This window comes from Xiphophorus couchianus, chromosome 17 (genome assembly GCF_001444195.1).
Source record: "Xiphophorus couchianus chromosome 17, X_couchianus-1.0, whole genome shotgun sequence".
NCBI lineage: Eukaryota > Metazoa > Chordata > Actinopteri > Cyprinodontiformes > Poeciliidae > Xiphophorus > Xiphophorus couchianus.
In genome coordinates, this window is record NC_040244.1 from 11,894,405 (window position 1) to 11,915,153 (window position 20,749).

The 20,749-nt window shown below is 38.2% G+C and overlaps 1 protein-coding gene across 1 annotated transcript; it reads left to right on the plus strand.

The window, feature by feature from the left end:
- Positions 1-1,791: 1,791 nt before the first annotated feature.
- Positions 1,792-20,316, plus strand: ano6 (anoctamin 6). The gene is made up of 20 exons (XM_028044349.1): positions 1,792-2,130; positions 6,354-6,424; positions 8,434-8,562; positions 10,195-10,260; positions 10,332-10,619; positions 11,469-11,582; positions 11,673-11,788; positions 13,156-13,290; positions 13,424-13,526; positions 14,332-14,392; positions 14,513-14,658; positions 14,761-14,838; positions 15,054-15,285; positions 15,370-15,539; positions 16,385-16,482; positions 17,182-17,315; positions 17,424-17,629; positions 17,773-17,969; positions 18,735-18,840; positions 18,938-20,316. The coding sequence occupies exons 1-20, from the start codon at positions 2,049-2,051 to the stop codon at positions 19,154-19,156; spliced, it is 2,751 nt and encodes a 916-aa protein (XP_027900150.1). The 5' UTR covers positions 1,792-2,048; the 3' UTR covers positions 19,157-20,316.
- The last annotated feature ends 433 nt before the right edge of the window (positions 20,317-20,749 follow it).

Genomic DNA, 20,749 nt, shown 5'->3' on the forward strand with positions numbered 1-20,749 from the left:
TATTTCTCAGTGAAGTTAATTTACTTCAGTACAGCACAACTTTGAAAATGACGTAGATTAATTACACAGCATAATATTTGTAAGTGTTTATTTATTTCTATTAACTTGGATGACCGTGAGGCTGCTTGTTAATTCTACACTTGCACTCAACCCATAAAGACCAACCACACAGACATGCCAGAACCGTCCCATGCCTGGTCTTAAACCATGACCAAATAAGTGACAATGTCATAAGGGTCTTCTTACTTGAGTTAAGAAGAAAAAGATAATTGGACTGTTCCCAAGCTTGACTTTCAGAAGAAAGTCAAATTTGCATTTATTTGAAAATTAAGGTCCTAGAATCTTGTGGAAAAGTGGACTCCACGGTTTTTGAGTTCCAATGATTCGTAAACCTGGTTGATTTGAGCAGCCACGTCATCTGCTGGTGATCTTTGAAGGGGTTTTTTTTTCAACTGACAGTGTGTTGAAATTATTCAGGAATGTGCAGGAATGTGTGAGTCATGCTTTAAACCCGCACTTTTGCTGTTTCATTTTCCAGCAGGGCCGGGCACCTGCCAAAACAGTGAACACCAATACTAATATGCGTTATACCAATGTTCTTGACGTCCCAGAAAACTCTCTTGATCTTAATCTCATTGACAGATGAAGGATGGTTCTGCGTCCTTCAAAGGTGAAGGAAAAAAAGATGAAGGATGCAGAACCAACAACACATTTGAGCCGATGGCTGCTATTAGAAACCTGAGCCTCCTTTAAACTTTGGAGTGCCACAATCTAATCTTCTCAAAGTATCGAGTAGATATTCTGTCCAGCATGTGGAAAAAAGCGTGGGATGTTTTGTATTTTACAAGCACACAGTGCCATTTTATACCACAATCAAGTAACTATTAATTTACTTTCAGTTGCTATGAAAATGCTGCATATGTCAGAAATTTGACTTTGCACCTTATAGCTAAAATAAAATACATTTTGCTTAAAACCCCTGTTAAATTTTTATTTATTTTTTTTTTTTGTAAATCTCCCCAAAATTCTCAAATACCTTACTTCATATTCCTCTTGCATCTGCAATTATACCTGTTGCTTGTGGCTCTATGTCCACCACACTTTTTCCTTCCACTCAACTTTTCTATATAATAGTATGCTTATTCATAATAAACAAATATAAAAAGTTTAGATCTGTGGTTTGTGTTAAAATTCAAGCATTCATGGAAGACTTTGGGGGCTTGGGGGCTTTAAGCAGCATTTTGTCTTTCACTCTATGTGTTTTCAGTGACCTTTGTGCCTTCCACTCTGTGTAGGGAGTCTTGCTCGCTGGAAAACTGACAGTCTAGCATAGCCTTTGTGCATTAAAAATCTCAGAATTGTCAGATAGTAGCCAGTTCTAATCTTCTAAGAAACAACTTTTTGGATTTTGTTTTAGCTGTGACACGTTTTTTGTCAAAATTCCCATGAATAAACGCATCCACTACATCACCCAGTGTCTTTCAGTCAACTTAATGTGTACGTTTTACAGTTTGATTCTAATCATATATATTTATTTTAGAATATTTTAGTGAACTTATATGAGATTTAAAGTAATATCCTGGGCTAAGTTATAGTAACCATTGCCTTGGAAACCTTGTTCTTACTCAACATGTACGTATAACTTGAACTTGGGCCTATTCAAGTTACTCTTATGTTTCCACGGGTTCGGAAACATTCGGTAAAATGTACCCAAAGATTCCCGTCTGACGTGATCAAATCTCTCTTCAGCACTCTATCCTCCTCCTCCTCCTCCTTCGCCGCCTCCTCCTCAACCCCACCCTATTGTATGATTTTCATTTTGTCAAGCTTCAACTTGACCAAGTTTTTTTTGTTGTTGTGTGTTTTTTTTTTTTTTTTTTTTTTGGTTGTTCAACTGATAGTGTGTTGAAATTATGCAGGAATGTAGCCTACCGGAGGCTGAGTCGCGCTTTAAACCCACACTAACTCACCTCTTGCTGTTCACAGAGTGAATCGGTGGATTCGTGTTTGTTTCAGCTGGAGGTCCCTGCTGACTCGCTGCGGGGACCATGGACGACAATATACTCGAGATGGACTCGGACAACGAGGACTTCGATGATTCGAAACTGGGCATGATACATGAGGAAGTTGGTGAGAGCGCCACTTTTTTCTTTCGCAAGAGACGTTTTCAGTCCTGACGTGCCTATTGTGTCTGAGCTGAGGTATCTTTAATTCTCCTTAACTGCCCCGGTAATTCTGCTACTCTTCAAACAACGTGCTTCTTTTTTTTTTTTTTTTTTTTTTTTTTTGTGGTGTAACTCTAAAACCGCCACTAGATACCAACATTTCTCCTCATTATTTCTAATCGATTGTAACTTTAACTTGATGACATTCAAGTTACAACTTATTTTTATTTCTACTCAAGTTTTTACATGCTTTTGTGAAACTCACGGTGTTGTCACTAGCTAGTCGATAATAATGTAAAAACTTAGTGTTTAAATGTTCAAAATATGCAAACTGGGTTCAGTGGAAAACTGCTCAGCAATGGGCGTGACGTTCCCACATCTCGGAAAAGCCCCATTCCACCATTGCATCTGGACTACATAAAAAAATAGTCGGACAAATGTTTGGAGTTCTAAATGTGCCAAGATGTAGTGACATTAATACGTGGTCATATCTACAGTTATTTTTTGGGGCTACCTCATCCTCTGATACAAAGCTCGCAAGAAATTTGGGTTTGGCATCTCAAAAGAGTTACTCCTCTAGTGTTTTTTTGTTAGTTTGGTGTACAGGAATTAAAAGTGCCAAAAGTCTAAAATGTCTGAACATGTTCATAAGTGTAATTACCTTTGCCTGCTGCCTTATCTGTGTAAAAATGAACATGCCAATACATTTGACTATATATATTCAAGTCTACTGTTCAACCCAAAATTATTTATACTACTGGCAGATACTGGCTAGCATTTGGAAAGTTCAGGAGCGCCATTTACTTTCCATTGCACTGATTGGCTGTACCTACAAGAGTGAAAATAAGGAAGACTGTAGATATTAGCTTCGGCAGAAGGCATAGCTATGCACAGGCTGCAGATGTGAACATGTATATATATATTTGATATATTTTGAATCCCATATATCTGAATAACAGTACTACAGAGGTGCAGACAAGTTGAACTGAGAAATGAATGTGGCTTGACTGGTTTTTAATTTCCATATTCATTCAGCAGTTAAGTCGTTTTAGACCTCTGCAATACTCACTAACGTATGTGATATATATTTTTGGTATGTTTGGATCCCGTAGGGACATAGCCTATTTGGCTGTATCTTTCAATTCAGCCACATTTCTATCATTCTGTTATACAGGAATCTAAAAGTGCCAAAAGTACCCGTCATATATGTACATGTTCTTGTGTGCATTGTACTTGGTCAGTTTTATTTTTAGACCCTCAGATGTTCTTTCTGTGTAGTTCTGATTTCTCTGAGAAACTAACAAGAAGCTTGAAGGAATTTCATTTGAACTCATTTGATTTAACTTTCCAAAATTTTTTTACAAAGCGATGACGTAATTCATGACTAAATATAACATAGAGCATTTAAGGTAACAAATGGTTTATGGAAATCATGCTGAAATTTTATTGAAGGAAAGACATTCGAGGTTTTTTAAAACATTTTTGCAAATGAAAATCTAAAAAGTGTGGTGGGTGTTTTATGTTTAACCTACCATTATAGCTGTTCACCTGTTGGGGTTATGGTTAGGGTTGCACCAGTTTGTACATCTAGAGAAATATGTCCCCATTCTTATTAGTAAAATACCTCAGGCGCAGTAATTGAGAGCACAAATTCTAAGTTTACTCTCATCTGATTAAAATGCCTTCTTCCAGGTTTCATTCAACAATTTCTCATGTCTTCACAGGAGAGCTAGCTAACTAAGTCTGTTACATAAGAGTGAAATTAAGTGTTATTAAAGTTTTTGGTTGTTAATGTCACAAAGTTCAAGAGGTATAAATACATTTCCAAGGTTTTGTATGAGCTTTTTTATGTCTTATTTAGCTTATTTACCTATCATGAATCCCACATTGTGTGTATTTTCGTGTATTTTTGTTATTGGTAATCAGCCATGCTTTGTGTGGTTGGGAAAATCCAACCACACAAAGCATCTAGACTGGACCACAAAGTGGTTCTCAATAGACTGTCTTCTATTGCCATTAATTGTTAATGTATTCGTTGATTATGTTCAGCTGAATACATAGGCTTACAGCTGCTGTCGCCCAGTTGTAATTGCTCTGTTTCCCATTGATCTGATACTGAATCTAATTTGGCACTTGAATACAAAATGTTTTGCAAAGACAAAGTGCTTCATTATTGTTTTCTTTGGAAAATAAACATTTCTAAGCCGACAGGAAGGGTTTGTCATACCAAACACTGCTCACGCTTAAGCAAGATCTTTGAGCTGATTGTTGTCATGGAGGTGGCTCTGTAGTGAATTACAGATGTTACAACTGTCTAATGCAGACAGCTATTTCCTGTCAGTAGAACAGGCAGAAGAGCCTTTCTTATCTAATTTATTGGTTTAAACAGTAATCATGGACTGTAAAAAGGTGGAACAAATAAAGGTATGATGCTGTTTTCCTGCTTGGTTGAGCCGTTTTTGCTTTGCATGCTGATAGGAGGATGTTCACTTGAGAGGAAGTAAGCATGTGCTCTGTGGGCTGCGGCATAAAAGCAGATTTTTTTTTCTGCAACTGTCAGTGGCAGACCCGGTATTTTTTTTTTTTACGAGTCCGACTTAATGTAAATCCCTGGAAAACATTTTCAGTCCATATTTCTCAAGTAGAAAGACTCATTGCGACATCTTGGCTTTCACGTCAGAACAAACGTGTGGCAGCGCAGCAATGAAGATGAAACCGGTCGAGGCATTTATGTGAAACTCACGTTGAAGCAGTGTTTGTTTTTTACAAAGTTCGGACTTTGCAAAGTCTTTTTTAAAAAAAATATAAATAATGATTCCGCTCTTATTTTCCCAGCCAGTTGCTATGGCCAGTTTGTAAAAACAACATCTGTCTTTAATTATTGCTCCTCTTCACGTGCCAAGAAGGCAAGACTTTCCATATTTAAAGCTGTGTCGTCTTCTTGCCGTCAACAATTAGCTGTAGTGTGAGCTTCCATTCTTACCCCTCAGATGTGAGTGACAGCGCTGTGTTTTAAGTATTTGCGCCCCACAAAGTTCACTTGTTTTTTGCTTTTTCTATGTTCTAGCAGTATTTGATGAAGTTAAGATTCCTCAAAAACTTTGAAAAGCTCTTTGGTTTAGTTGCTAGTTTGAAGCATTGTTAGCCAGGGGATATTTCCTGTCAGCGCTTACGTTTGGTACGACACAGAAGAAACACTCTCTATTGACTGGACATGCAAATAAGCAACAGGAAATGAATTTAAAGTGCAGCAGACATCATGTTTCCCCCCCCCCCAAGTGTTCACACTATTCTCCACACTATATCCGGGAACCTGAAAGGTGTGGGACACCACCCATATGTTAAAAGAATGTCTGTCAATAACTATGACAGCATACAATCTTTTGTTGCTTGCTGTTCTCGATAAGTTCTGGGGGAGTAGGCCCAGAATTTGGAGAAACACAACTAAACGCTGAACCAACTTTCACCATTGCAGTGAGAATTTTTAATCTATGAAGTTAAAAAGTATCAGTGACAGTTGAATGCTAAGAAAAAGGAACGACATATTCCAAAGAGAAACACTTCCTGTTCACTTTTCAGAGTGATGCAAACTAAGGGATGCAAACTGTCAAATCAGCAGCTCCCCAGTGACAAAAGCTGAATAAATAAAGAGTCCTGTTGTCATTTACAAATAACTTTTTTTTATTTCTGTCTCAGTCATGTACTTGCACAGTGTCCTCCACCCTTATTAGCACCTTTTGTGAACCTGTCTAAAAAGCCTTCAATTCCATTTCAGGTCTTACTGCAATAGCATAACCTTCAATTTAAGTAAAAGAAAAATCCAATGTTAAGAATCTCCATTTAAACGTCAACGTAGCAGTAATTCCTACGAAAAAGTGTCACTCGTGTACTTTAGAGACATAGTGTTGTATTTGTATCGTAAAAAATGTTTATCAGGTTATTATGGCTTAAGGTTATTAAAAATCCCCAAATCTAAAAAAAAAGAATTCTATATAATGTACAGAATGTGCATTCATTACACAACTATGGTTTTTATATACTTAATGCATCTCCACTTTTTCTTAATTAAAACTAAGATGAACATTTTTTTGCTCTGCAAAAGATTTGGATGGAAGTAATCCACTCTGTATTTGTGCTGTATGTGTTTACTGTTTTATTTAAGGCTGTGTCATCATTTCTCTCTTACAGTGTACCCTGAGGAGTTTTTACCCACTTATTACGCTATTAAAGCAGAAGTGCCAGCAAACAAAACAAATCTGGTGAGTCCCTGTCTTTGGATGTGAGTCAGATACACTGCCTGGCCAAAAAAAAAGTCGCCACCAAAAAATGGTCACACTCTCTAATATTTTGTTGGACCGCCTTTAGCTTTGATTACAGCCCGCATTCGCTGTGGCATTGTTTCAATAAGCTTCTGCAGTGTCACAAGATTTATTTCCATCCAGTGTTGCATTAATCTTTCACCAAGATCTTGTATTGATGATGGGAGAGTCTGACCACTGCGCAAAGCCTTCTCCAGCACATCCCAAAGATTCTCAATGGGGTTAAGGTCTGGACTCTGTGGTGGCCAATCCATGTGTGAAAAAGATGTCTCATGCTCCCTGAACCACTCTTTCACAATGTGAGCCCCATGAATCCTGGCATTGTCATCTTGGAATATGCCCGTTCCATTTGGGGAGACAAAATCCATTGATGGAATAACCTGGTCATTCAGTATATTCAGGTAGTCAGCTGACCTCATTCTTTGGGCACACAATGTTGCTGAACCTAGACCTGACCAACTGCAGCAACCCCAGATCATAGCACTGCCCCCACAGGCTTGTACAGTAGGCACTAGGCATGATGGGTGCATCACTTCACCTGCCTCTCTTCTTACCCTGATGCGCCCATCACTCTGGAACAGGGTAAATCTGGACTCCTCAGACCACATGACCCTCTTCCATTCCTCCAGAGTCCAATCTTTATGCTCCCTAGCAAACTGAAGCCTTTATTTCTGGTTAGCCTTACTGATTAGAGGTTTTCTTACGGCTACACAGCTGTTCAATCCCAACCCCTTGAGTTCCCTTCGCATTGTGTGTGTGGAAATGCTTTTGCGTTCACAATTAAACATACTCCTGAGTTCTGCTGTTGTTTTTCTTCGATTTGATTTGACCAAACGTTTAAGTAATCGCCGATCACGATCATTCAGGATTTTTTTCCGACCACATTTCTTCCTGGAAGACGATGGTTCCCCACCATCCTTCCAGTTTTTAATGATGCGTTGGACAGTTCTTAACCCAATTCTAGTAGTTTCTGCAGTCTCCTTAGATGTTTTCTCTGCTTGATGCATGCCAATGATTTGACCCTTCTTAAACAGACTAACGTCTTTTCCACGACCACAGGATGTGTCTTTTGCCATGGTTGTTTAAGAAATGAGGAGTTACTCATTGCATCGGCTGGGGTTAAATAACTTGTTGCCAGCTGAAAGATAATCGCCTATGCAGTACTTATCCAATAGGAGGCTTGTACCTATTTGCTTAGTTAAATCCAGGTGGCGACTTTTTGTTTGGCCAGGCAGTGTATAATCACTGTGTACAGTACTGTAAATATATGTGCACCTTTAAATATGTTTTTCTTTTCTCTTGCTTTTTAGTCACCATAAATGTTTGATTGTTTAATTTATTGTATTATTATTATTATTATTTAGCGTTTATGATTTTTGTGATGGTACTCATGAAAACATAATATCTGTTCAGTTGTTGCCTGTATGGTGTTTTCTTTATAATCTTGTCATTTTCTGTTTTTATTATATAAAGCACATTGAACCGCCTTGCTGCTGAAACGTGCTATTCAAATAAATGTGAAAAATGCATCACCTCATTGTTAAATCACAATTTAATGTTAATTTGTACTGAAAAAAATAACACAGGCTGTTATTATTATGCAAATTGACCAGCATTAAACTTTTTGTTTCATACATTTCTAAGGCAATTTACACAGAGTTTACACAAGATAGACATTTTAATAGATTACAATGACAAAAGTTTCATTGTGTGAAGAGTGGGAAGGAGAGAGGGAGTCAGAGGGCGGGTGTTCTTGGGTTTGTTGACTCTTCCCTTTTTCCTTTCATAGCATCACAAATGAAATTAGCTCATCAGGGGCAGCAACTGCCTGCCGTACCAAACGTCCTTTTTAACCTGCCATTCTCTCCAACATGTACAAAGTTATGGAGGAAGACTCGTACGAGTTTCAGGACGTCGACTTACCCGAAGGGCTTTGTTTCTGCCCTCAGGTTGACTACAACAACCAGCCGGACTCATTGTTCTTCAACGACGGTGTGAGGAGTGTGGACTTCATCCTGGTGTACGAAGATGAGGAGACGAAACCGTTTGACAAGAAGTACACATTCAAAAGACGCAAGGTAAGCTTCTCATTTCTTACACATACCCGTTTGCCTGAGGTAATTATGCAAAGTATTCTTAATTAATGAGATAAATGACACCAACAATGCTTAAAGCACTGTATTAGAAACATATGTGATGATAATAACAATCGAAAACTTTGCTTAGATTATACTATTTTATCTTTTGCAAGAAAATCGAGCTATTTTTCTAATAAAGTAAGTTCTGTACACACAATAAAAACTCAGGAATCGCAGAAAAATACTTAGTATGAAGACGTTATTGGCTGACAAATGATTACGTTTCTTTTAAAAACGCATCAAAGACTTACAGTAGGAGACACATTTCATTGCTCTGAGGAATTGTATTGCTGTCAGTCCATTATTTGCACCAGGATGAACGTCTCTGCTGGCTGTGTGTACACAATATCACCTACCGCTTTACCTTTGACGTGGCTGAGGAAGGCCACTAAAAAACACAATTCGTGCACTTAAAAACTTCAAAGTCCAGGCTGAATTCAGTCCGAAACTGAATTTAATATTACAGTTTGTCGAGCGTAGTTATTTTAAATTAGTGCATCCAGTTGGTTTGGGAATGAAATGAACCAAACATTAAAATAGTTTGAAGACGGTACACCCATGTATGTTTGTTACCTTCATGTCTTTCATAAGAGGCTTAATGTATTGTTTGTTTTGAAAACACCGCACCGTGTGCAGCGTGCACCCTTGGATTTTTTTAGATTAGGTAATTAAAGAAGCGACATTATGGCCTTAATTCTTTTAAATGTGATTCCCTTCAGGGTTCTGATATAGGGATGTTTTTGGGGGGTTTTTTTGCTTAAATGAATGGCGCCTGAAAACATGCCCAGTCTCAAAGCTGATCAGCTTGTTTCAGTTCCTTGAAAATGCTGGGCTTGTAGAGCTACTCAAAAGCGGCGCTAACACTTATTGCACAGTAGATACACTGAGGCAATTTATATTTGTCATAATGTAACACACATTCTCGGTTGGCTCATTCTGTTTCTGTTGTAACTCTGGCTGCTGGAGAGTCGAATGCCAATAAAGACGGTTTTAACTGATCACTGTTGCATATAAAAATATAGAAAACTGGGCTTTTATTCAATCACATGACAGATTATTTAGTTTTCATGTAGTTCTTTTTGAGAAAAACAGGAAGAGCAACGAATTCAGTTTATTGAGTTGAATGGCACCATTTCCTGTTTTTCTTGGAAATGAAGTACAGCTGGTTATGAAAAAAAAAAGGAAGCGGCAACAATGGTGCTGCAGGTGATAACAGAAATATTGGCACAGACGCATTCCAGTTTGAATCCACCTGGAATGACTCAGTTATTTCATAAGACACTGATCCCGGTTTAGCAAAATGGTGGAAACTTTATGTTTGTTATGTTTCGTCTGTGGCAAGGCTTTAAAATAATAATAATAATAAAAAATGCTTGGTGCACTTTTTAGATGTTCCCTTCAATTTACCCCACAGATTTTCTGCAGAATTTATCAGGACAGAGATGGTTAGCAGACAGATGAAACAAACCTCAATGTGAAGCCATAATGATAACAGGAAGTTGTGGGTTACTATTTAAAAGTTCCTAGTTAGCCATTTCAGTTGGAAAATTGACTCATTTCTTTTCACTGTAGAAACGGCGAGAGTACTTCGAGAGCTGCCTGATGCAGATGGGCCTGGAGCTGGAAGCAACGCAATCTGTAAGTGGAAGCTGCCATTGTCAGTCATGTCCCCCCCCCTGCTTGAAACTAACTCTCATTGCGTTCTGCAGGTCCACAAAGACAACCTCGTATATGTGAAAGTTCACGTGCCGTGGGAGGTACAGTGCACCTACGCCGAAGTCCTGCACATCAAGATTCCCATAGCGGTCAACGAACACACCGTCCAGTACTCCATCGGGAACCTTTTCGACTGTATCACCAAGCACTTCAAACCCAACGAGAAACTGATAAAAAAGGAAGCAGACTGCTACACCGCACCCTATCAGAAGGAACGTCATGAGTGCTTCCTAAAGATGAACAAGGAAAAGTACTTCACCCCATCCATGAGGAGCAGAATGGCGAGTTGTTGCGTATTTTAAAGCTTTCGATCTCTCGGCATTGTTGAAAATACCTGTGCCGAGTTATCTTCGTTTTTATGCCACGTCACACTGTTCGGTATTGTCATTTCATTACATTGCTGTTGTCAGGAACAAGATAAATAATAACACTCTGGCTAGGGCTGCACCGATTGCAGTTTTCCGGCCGATCGCAGATTACCGATACTTTTAAAAAGCCTAACGTACCGATTCCGATTTAGGCCGATACCATTTTTTTGTCTGAAATGTTGCTCAATATATCAAGAAAGTTGCTGAGTTGGCAACAATGGGCAACAATGTGCAGACATGACCAGTCAAACGTCTCACAGGAGAAAAGAACAGCACAGTGGTTCATTTTTTGACCTTTGCCAAGCTAGATAGGATCAGTGGATAAAGTCGACTTCACATGTAAAAATTGGCCGATCAACGATCTCTCAAAATTAAGGAAATCGGTACCGACAAATCGGCTGGCCAATAAATCAATGCACCCTGAACTCTGGCTATACTTTGTAATGTGTCTAACAAAATTTGAGCACTTGATAAGCCAACCTTTCAAGCTTTTCTCTTTTTTTCTCCAAATGTAAAAAATCTTAATCTTTTAAAGGAGCTTTTAAAGTGACAGGGGGTTTCTTTTAAGTCATATTTGTCATATACAGCATTTTGTAATAACTGAAGTTAACATAGTTGCTTGATTGTGCTATAAAATGGCACTTTGTGCCTGGAAAAAGCATAGTACTGCCCCTTTAAGAGCATTCTACCTGTCCTAACCTGATCTTAATGTTGATGACGTGATTTACGCAGAAGATAACTTTTAAGCTCTTCTTATCTCAGGCAAACTTCATCCTGTGCAGAGCTCCTTATGAAATCAGAGGGAATGTAAAAAAGTTTGGTATCACCAAACTGCTGCGTAGTGGAGTTTACAAAGCTGCCTACCCACTACATGATGTAAGTGTGTGGTTTTTTTTTTTTTGCTGCTTATATCAGTGTAAATATGTGAAATGCTTCTGATTTTTTTATTTTATTTTTTTTTTTCAGTGCAGATTCAATGTCAAGTCCACAGTGGAAAGCTGTCCCAACGAGAGATATCTGCTCTATAAGGAGTGGGCTCATCCCAAGAACTTCTACAAGACACAACCACTGGACCTCATAAGGTTTGCAAACTGTGTTATGATGTGGTTTTATATTCAAGGTTTACTGGAGTTACATTTCAAGAGTGCTAAAATAAATGATTAAGTAAATAAGGTTGATTTAAAGTGGTTTCTCAGACACAGTTACAAAGCTCTGTTCGAGAGAAACATTTTAGAAAATATATAACAGGAGAGGAGCGTTGGATCAATGCGTCACATACTATCATTTACTTTTAAAATGTTTATTGAATCAACAAACACGAACGAGAGATAGATTTAATCTGTAAATCAAATCTAAGGAGTCAAACGTTACTCTGTGGTTAAGGAAAAAACTGTAGTTTCCCATTACACAGGAGCCTGAATGATTTTTGAAAGTCTGACTGGTGAATTACTGATTTTTAAAACAAAAATAATTGCTCAGGCGTATGTCACTAATCTGAGTTAAACTGTGGACTGTGGTGGTCAGTGTTACAGCTCATGTAGCTCAGAGTCATCAGTATTGAAAGGATGGGAAGTGTCATAAAAAGACTGAGTGATTCCAGTGAATGGAAAAATGCAGAAACAAAAAGACAGTGACTCCAGAACTGAATCTTGTGGAACCCCACAGTGGAAAAAAACATATTAGAGGGGTTCTTTATCTAACAGAGAAAGTCATTTCAGTTTTGCAGACAGATCCAACTTGTTAATAAGATTTTATGATAAATTGTGTGGAAAGTAGGGCTGCACCGATTGCAGTTTTCTGGCCCATCGCCGATTACTGATATTTTAAAAAGCTTAACTTACCAATTCCGATTTAAGCCGATACTATTTTTTTTTCTGAAATGTTGCTCAATATATCAAGAAAGTTGCTGAAATTGGCAACGATGGGGTGGCTACTGTTAGCTGTAAATGTGCAGACATGACCTGGTCGGTCAGTTTGTCAGTCAAACGTCTCTCAAAGGAGAAAAGAAAAGCACAGTGGTTGATTTTTTTTTACCTTTGCCGAGGTTGATATGTTATCAACCTCAGTCGACCTCGGTGGACAAGGTCGGCTTCACATGTAAAAATCGGCCGATCACCAATTTCCCAAAATGAAGGAAATCGGCACTGGTGAATCGGCTGGCCGACAAATCAGTGCACCCCTAGTTGAAAGACAAAAAGAAGTTAAATAAACAAGTGAATGGACAACTCCCCGAGTAAGCATATGGTGCCATTAACTGAGATGTACACAATTCTACACGTCTCTATTTTTGCCATTGTTAGAATTCAAAATTTCCATATCTTTTATCTAATAATTTAATATTCTATTTAATTTGGAGGGAAAAAAAGCTCATCCAACTAGTAATATACCAGCAAAGTATTTTTTTTTCTTTTATTGCACTTGCACAAAGAGTATGATTTCCTTCCTACAGAAAGTACTATGGGGAGAAGATCGGCATTTACTTCGCCTGGCTGGGTTTCTACACCAAGATGCTGGCTTTTGCTTCTGTGGTGGGACTGGCCTGTTTCTTCTATGGATACCACATTCAAGAAAAGAGCACATGGAGGTATTTCAGATAAGTGACCTATGAGATGTATGTTGTGTTTGCTCGCTTTTCCGTCGGATGTGAACTTATTTGGTAGACATGCTTTTCTTTCTATTGATTTCTTTTCTTTCTGCTCTTTTTTAAAACGATGCAGCAAAGAGGTGTGCGACCCTGACATTGGAGGAAAGATTGTAATGTGCCCTCAGTGTGACCTCTGCAACTATTGGATCTTAAACAGCACCTGTGACACTTCAAAGGTGAGCTTTTTGACGAAAACTGTATTTCACTTTATTTACAGTTCTTCTATAAAGTATTCGTCTCCTTGAGTGCTTCGCTCTCTTTATTGCTTTCTCAAATCAATCATAAAAGTTTGTCTTTTTTTTACAAAAAAAATTAGAAAACAAAACTTTAATATTGAAGCTAAAACCGGTTTCTACAAAATAATGACAAATAAATCCAATATGTGACATAAAATAAATTATTTCGTTAATATTCACCCCCTTCAAGTCAGTATTTAGTCGATACAAAACTGTTCAAGCTCTGTCAGGTTGCGCGGGGATCAGCTGTGGACAGCTCTTTTCAAGTCCAGCCACAATTTCTCAATCAGATTGAGGTCTGTGCTTTGACTGGGCCACTCCTGAACATCCACCTTGTTGTCTGAAGCCATTTCGTGTAGCTTTAGCTGGATGCTTCAGGTCATTGTCTTGCTGGAAGATAAATGTTCTTCGAAGCTGTAGTTTCCTAACAGATAGAAACAAATCGTCCACCAGGATAGGAATTTGCGACAAGATGGTAAAAAAAAAAAAACACATACAGAAAAAATCTTGAAAGGTCACAAAGAAGAACGAATCTTATCTCCAAGTCTAAACTGATAGTATGCTATGTTTAATTAATCAGTCACTTCAAAGAGAGAAACCAGAAATCTTGTAAAATTAGGGACGTTTTTACTGTATTTAAATTATATTGAAGATGTTACATTAAACAATTATTGATCTTAATATTGTGTGTTAAGCTTTTTTGTAATTCACTTTTGTAATTGATTTGCTGTTGTTTTCCTTTCAGACCCTTACTATATTTGATCATTTTGGAACGCTGGTGTTTGCTGTTTTCATGGCAGTGTGGGGTGAGTTTGTGTCAACGTATTATTAACAATAATATTCCTATTTTCCAGGCTTTACCGCCAACTTTCTTTCCCCTAATTGTGCTTGCTCCGCCTTTCTGTGCTTTTTCCTCTGTGCTGCAGTCACAGTGTTCCTGGAGTTCTGGAAGCGCTACCAGTCGCAGTTGGAGTTCGAATGGGACACAGTGGAGTTCCTGGAGCAGCAAGAACCATCTCGCCCCGAATACGATGCCGAGTGTGTTCATGACAGGATCAATTCTGTCACAGGGGTAAAAAAAAAAAAAAAAGAAAACGAAAACACGTCTTGAATAACAGCTATTTCTGTTGGCGATAGTTACCATATCGTACTAACGTGTGTTTATGTGACGTAGGTGAAAGAGAAGGTGCCATTTACATTCTATGGACGATGTTTTCGACTCTCAATAGGAATTGGGACAGTCCTGTTCTGGGTAATCTCATTAAAATTATTGCTACTTAATTTTTAACAGTGCCTGTACTGTAGCGTTTAAAATATAATAAACGATTCACAGTGATTGTTCTGGAAACAGACGTTCATGTATGTGTCTTGTGCTTGTTTTGCGTGACTGGTCTTGACTCGCCATTTTCAACACCCAACTTCTACGCCTGATGATGTACAACAATCTATTTGCTTTTCGTCCTCCAGATCATGCTGATCGTGGCGTCCATCGTGGCCATCATTATCTACCGACTAGCTGTTTTCTTTTCTCTGTCAATCAAACTGAAAAACCCAGGCAATTTTACTACTCTGGAGCCCCTAAAAGAGTACGTAACGCCGCAGATGGCCACCTCCGTCACAGCCGGCCTCATTAACTTCGTCGTGATCATGATCCTCAACACTCTTTATGAGCGGGTTGCAATCTGGATCACGGATTATGGTTAGTCTGTCCTGTACTTGTGCTTCTGTTTCCGTCTCCGCCGATTCGAACTGGCTTTTAATTTAATCTTCCACGTGTCGGCAGAGATTCCTCGGACCAGAACGGACTACGAGAACAGCTTGACGCTGAAGATGTTCCTCTTCCAGTTTGTCAACTATTACTCCTCATGCTTCTACATTGCTTTTGTAAAAGGAAAGATAGTCGGCCACCCCGGTCAACCTGTTTATATCCTGGGAAAATATCGGAACGAGGAGGTGATATTCAGTTTCTTGGAAACATTTTATTTTTAATTTTATGATATTGCAACCACTTTAATATATTATGTTGGGATTTTATGTGACAGACCAACAGAAACTAATTACTATTTGTGATTTGTGAGAAAATTTGTAGGTTTTCCTTTTGTTTTTGCTTTGGTTGCTGTACTGACTACTTTTACTTAAGTCACTGTATAGCACTTTAAAAGCACTTTTTGCACTTTACTAACAAGCACTTTATTTAGCACTGCACTTTAAGCATAGATTTGCACATCAATAATTTTGCACACAAGAAGTTTTAATTGTATTTATTGAGTGTTTTTAGAGATTAGCATGTAGCCTTTTGTTCTGGGCTCTGCACAGCAGCTCCTCATTGAGAAGTGAGGTGGTGGTTGCCTGTCAAGGGAGAATAATTGTTACTCAGAGCAATGAGCTGCTGGTGGGTACAACTGAGCAAATGTTTGTGCATAATCTGTTAAGTGTGGAGTGCTAATATGAAGCGACTCACCTGTCTTTTCTGTGTCCTCTTTTCAATCCCTAGTCAAGAGAACCAACTTCATTGCGTTTGCTGCTGCTAGTCACTTCGAGTGTTTAACTGTAGAGAGAATGTGTTCAGGATGATGTGTTGTGTTAGATCTTTGTCACAGATAGTAGCGTTTTTTAGCCTTTCCTTGCCTTTTCACAATTATGCACTACTTTGTGCCGCTTTGTCACATAAAATCACAATAAAATGGGTGGACTTTTGTAGTTACAATGAGACTAGATGCGCACGATCTGCTCATGTGAAGCTACAAATGTTTTTCTCACTTTTGCTGCGGCTTGTCCTGTGTGTCTGACTCCTGCAGTGTGATCCCGGTGGCTGTCTGATTGAGCTGACCACTCAGCTCGCCATCATCATGGGAGGGAAAGCAATCTGGAACAACATCCAGGAGGTCTTGCTACCGTAAGTAATCGCATCAAACCAACTCTTTTCCGACAGCTATCAGACAGCTTATTATGACAGCCATAATAAAGAATGGACGCTTCATGGACTGCTCTTGCCTATGTATCTTACTTTTGATAGAGTGAAATAATTGCATATAAATTATAGTCTTTTCCACCGGTGCAAACTTGGATGGGGAGTGTTATAACATATGATATATTTAAAATAACATCACATTGTTTTATTTATAAGGTAGCACTCTTGTGTCATATAATCTAAGTTAATGTTAGGGAATAATTAAAACGTTTTAAGATTCACGAGGTGTCGGTTAGCCTTCATAGCTGGGGCTGAACACTGCTATTATCACAAGCACTACAGCTAATATTAGCTGGCATTTTACTGACGGACATAAATACAGTATAGTAATATTCTACTTACAAAATATAAACAATGATATGTCCATCTTACTTGTGAAAAGTTGACCCCAGAGCCCTGCTGTCAATAGTCCTGAAAACAAATATCCCGCCGTGCCGAAGCATCTTCTCCTGTTTTGGTTTAGCAGAGTAGGAGGGACGACCGCTCCAAGATGGCCGCAGTATTTTCTGTGCCTGTGCAACCAAAACTCTTTTATTATGTCCATGTTGAAAACAATCTGCCTCTTTGTCTGGCGGCAAAATACTGCAACATTTTTCATGTTCAAACATTGTCGGTCGTCCACAGGTGGCTTAAGAATCTGATCTTCCGCTACTGCACCCGGGCGTCCGATAAGAAGGTGGAGCCGCCTCGCTGGGAGCAAGACTTTGAGCTTCAGCCCTTCACAAAACTCGGGCTCTTCTATGAATATCTTGAGATGGGTAAAAATGCTTCAGTATTATCTAACATGGATCTGTACCTTGTGGACCTGTCGACATGGACCCAGTTTAGTCGCTACAGGATCCCAATCAGTCTTTCGTTCCTCCCAGTGATCCAGTTCGGCTTTGTGACGCTGTTCGTGGCCTCTTTCCCTCTGGCTCCGTTTCTGGCTCTGGTCAACAACGTTATCGAGATCCGAGTCGACGCTTGGAAAATGACAACTCAGTTTCAACGCATACTGCCTGAGAAAGCCCAGGACATTGGAGCTTGGCAGCCCATTCTTCAAAGCATCGCCATATTGGCAGTCGCAACAAATGTAAGTTGGATTTTAGCACTTTTTTGTTTATAGCGTGAAATAATGTGCAGGAAAAAAATAACCCCCATTTATAACAATTGAATGCAGACACAAACAACAACCTTCTTTCATTTAACTTGCATGCTGCTTTGGTGTCTCTACAGGCCATGCTCATTGCGTTTACATCCGACATAATCCCACGGATGGTTTACTACTGGTCATTTTCTGTGGAGGAAGGTTACGGTAACCACACCATGAGCGGCTTCATCAACAGCTCCCTATCTTATTTCAACACCAGTAATTTCAGTCCGGCCACAGTAACAGATGCAGTCGAGCGACCTCGCGACATCACCATTTGCAGGTGCGGGGTCTGTTTCTTATGCTCTCATTGGCTCCTCTGGTAAATGACCTGTAAAAAAAACCCAAAACTTTTATAAAGTAATCTTTTCTCACACTAGCTTAATCTCATCCTGAAAAATGTTGTAAAATCCAACCTATGTTTGAACACTTTTATTCAGCAGTGAAAAATATCCAAAACTTAGACATAATAGTTTTTGCTTACTTATTGGCACTCCTGACTGTTCCTGTATAATATAAGTAAAGTATATTTTACTTTAAGAAGTAAAATATACCGTCCTAAGAGTGGGTCCAGTGGACCCCACATGAGCTTTCTACCCTGTGTGTGTTTCTGGTCATTTTAGACGACTTTTTCTCTGAAGCGTAAAAAACCCCCTCGAAACATGTCAGTTAAACGTAAGAGAAATAAAAGGACATCAGAAACCACATTGCATTTGGGACAATATAGCAAAATGAGCTGGTCAAAAGTACCGTTTCCCATATGCTCCAACCATTCAAAACATTAGAAAAGAGATTTTATTATTTAATTGTATTTGTTTCTTTATTAGATTATACCTTTTTGGCCAAAAGGGGTTGTACAAATAAGTACATTTTTCAGTGTGAGATTATGGTACTTGAGTAATTAATGCTTTTTGAAAACTCTTCGCCAGGGGAACCAATGTACTAAATGTGAGTGAAGCTGTCTTTGAACAAGAAATCTATCACAGATGTACAAAAAACTAATTGTTTCACCCTGAAGGGCAAATTAAAATATATTTTTCCTCTTAAGGTATCGAGACTTTCGGTTTCCTCCTGGACACCCCAGACAATATCAGTACAACATGCACTACTGGCATGTGATTGCTGCCAAAATGGCTTTTATAATTGTTGTAGAGGTGAGGGGAAATCCTACTCGGGCACACGAAAAAAATACACGTTTCTTATTATGAAAGCGCTGGACAAAAGTATTTACTCTTTATCTCCTCTTCACAGCACGTTGCGTACCTCACCAAGTTCATCCTCGCCTCCGTAATCCCAGACGTCTCGTACACCACCAGAGAACAGCTCAAACGAGAGAAGTACCTGACCCAAGTAATCCTTCACGAGGTTAACCTGAACCTGGTGTCCAAACGCTTGAAACCGGCTGTACATGACATGTCAAGTCACATGGCAAGAAACATAGACAATGAACTCGAACTCTCAGAATACTGACAGAAACACCCTGCAGAGGACACTTTGGTTCACTTTGGTTTTTGTTGCTGTTGTTCCGACAATCCTTAGCATCCTGTGAAAAATTAATAATCTAAAGCTACACCTGGATGTATTGTGCTCTCTGAAGGTAAATGCATTTGTTTGAAAAACGTAAAGACTAAAAGAAATTAGGGAATCATTTCTTCCTCCACCTCTAACCACTTTATTTGGTTTATCATGATGGTTATTTTTGAGCCAGTAAATAAGGGGAATGTTATAAAATAACTGATAACAAAGAGTGGTGAGTTTCAAACCATTTTCCTCAGATGAATTGTAGCCTTTAAATATTTAACTGGTAGATTTTGATTAATTTGAATCCCAGTAGTTTTATGCAACATTTTAAGCTTTATCAAAGTACATGTTAACACAGAAGGGTTACACATACTTTGCTCAAATGGTGTCATATAATATCAGTATTGAATTAAAAATAACATGCGACAACATTTGAGCTAACCATAATTTTTTTGTTTGTTTTCTTGTAATTTTTATTCTCGATTTAAAGGCCAAGGTGATCTGTGAAACATTCTTATATGTTACAAACTTAAAGCCGCCCAAGTTTTTATATTTACAAAAGTACATTTCTTAAGCTGGTTTGATCTGGCCAAATGTTTTTTTTAATTTAAATTAGCTTCCGCTTTGACTGCTGACAATTGTAAATGTGTAATTGTACACCGAAGCTCTATGCATCCTGTTAAATGGGGTCAATTTTTTGTAAACCTTTAACTGTTGTGAGAATAATCTCTCTTTCTGTTGCTGTATTTATGAATATTGCAACTTTTCTACTCCGTAAAGTTACTTTGCTAACCATTAACTGTCTGTTACCTCCTCGAATAAGAAATAATGCACTTGATCTTTAGTTATGCATTTGTGTACAAGCCAAAGTTGTATTATTACCTGTGTTGATCAGTGGTACTACATCCATCATATATGCAAACAATATTGTTTCAGTAAGATTTTATATATTTTTGTGTTGTCACTCATATGCTGTTATTAAACTGTTTTTTTTGTTATTATTATTATTTAACAAGAAACAAACACTTGTTTTATTCCATTAACCCTGTGGGATCCTTTTACTCTGTGCTTCGCTTGCAACTTTTGGAAACATAAAATTATATTTTGAACTTGTCTCAAAATAATTTTATATTACTTTTCTAAATACCGTTATCAGCTTCAGCCAACACCATGACATATAACGACTAATGTCTTGTTTGTTTTTGTATTTTAGAACTTATTTTAAACCGTTTTATTAAATTTTTATCATGATTATGGGGGTAGCAACATTAATTTTATTTTCTTTATGTAGCCTAGATAAATTGCTCCATCTTTGTCTACTGAAAGCAAATGTTTTTTCTTAAATGTATCAACATATTTCTGTTTTATTTTGTTCTATAATTTTCACACCTTCCTATTTTATAGTCCTTTACCATAAACAACAAATAGCTGTTGGGGAAGTTTAAACCATGTTTAGATGTTCAGGTGTCTTATGTTGTCTTTATTTTAAAAATATTAAAAGCAGTCAGCTTGTTAGCGACCATCTACAAAAAAAGTTGTTAA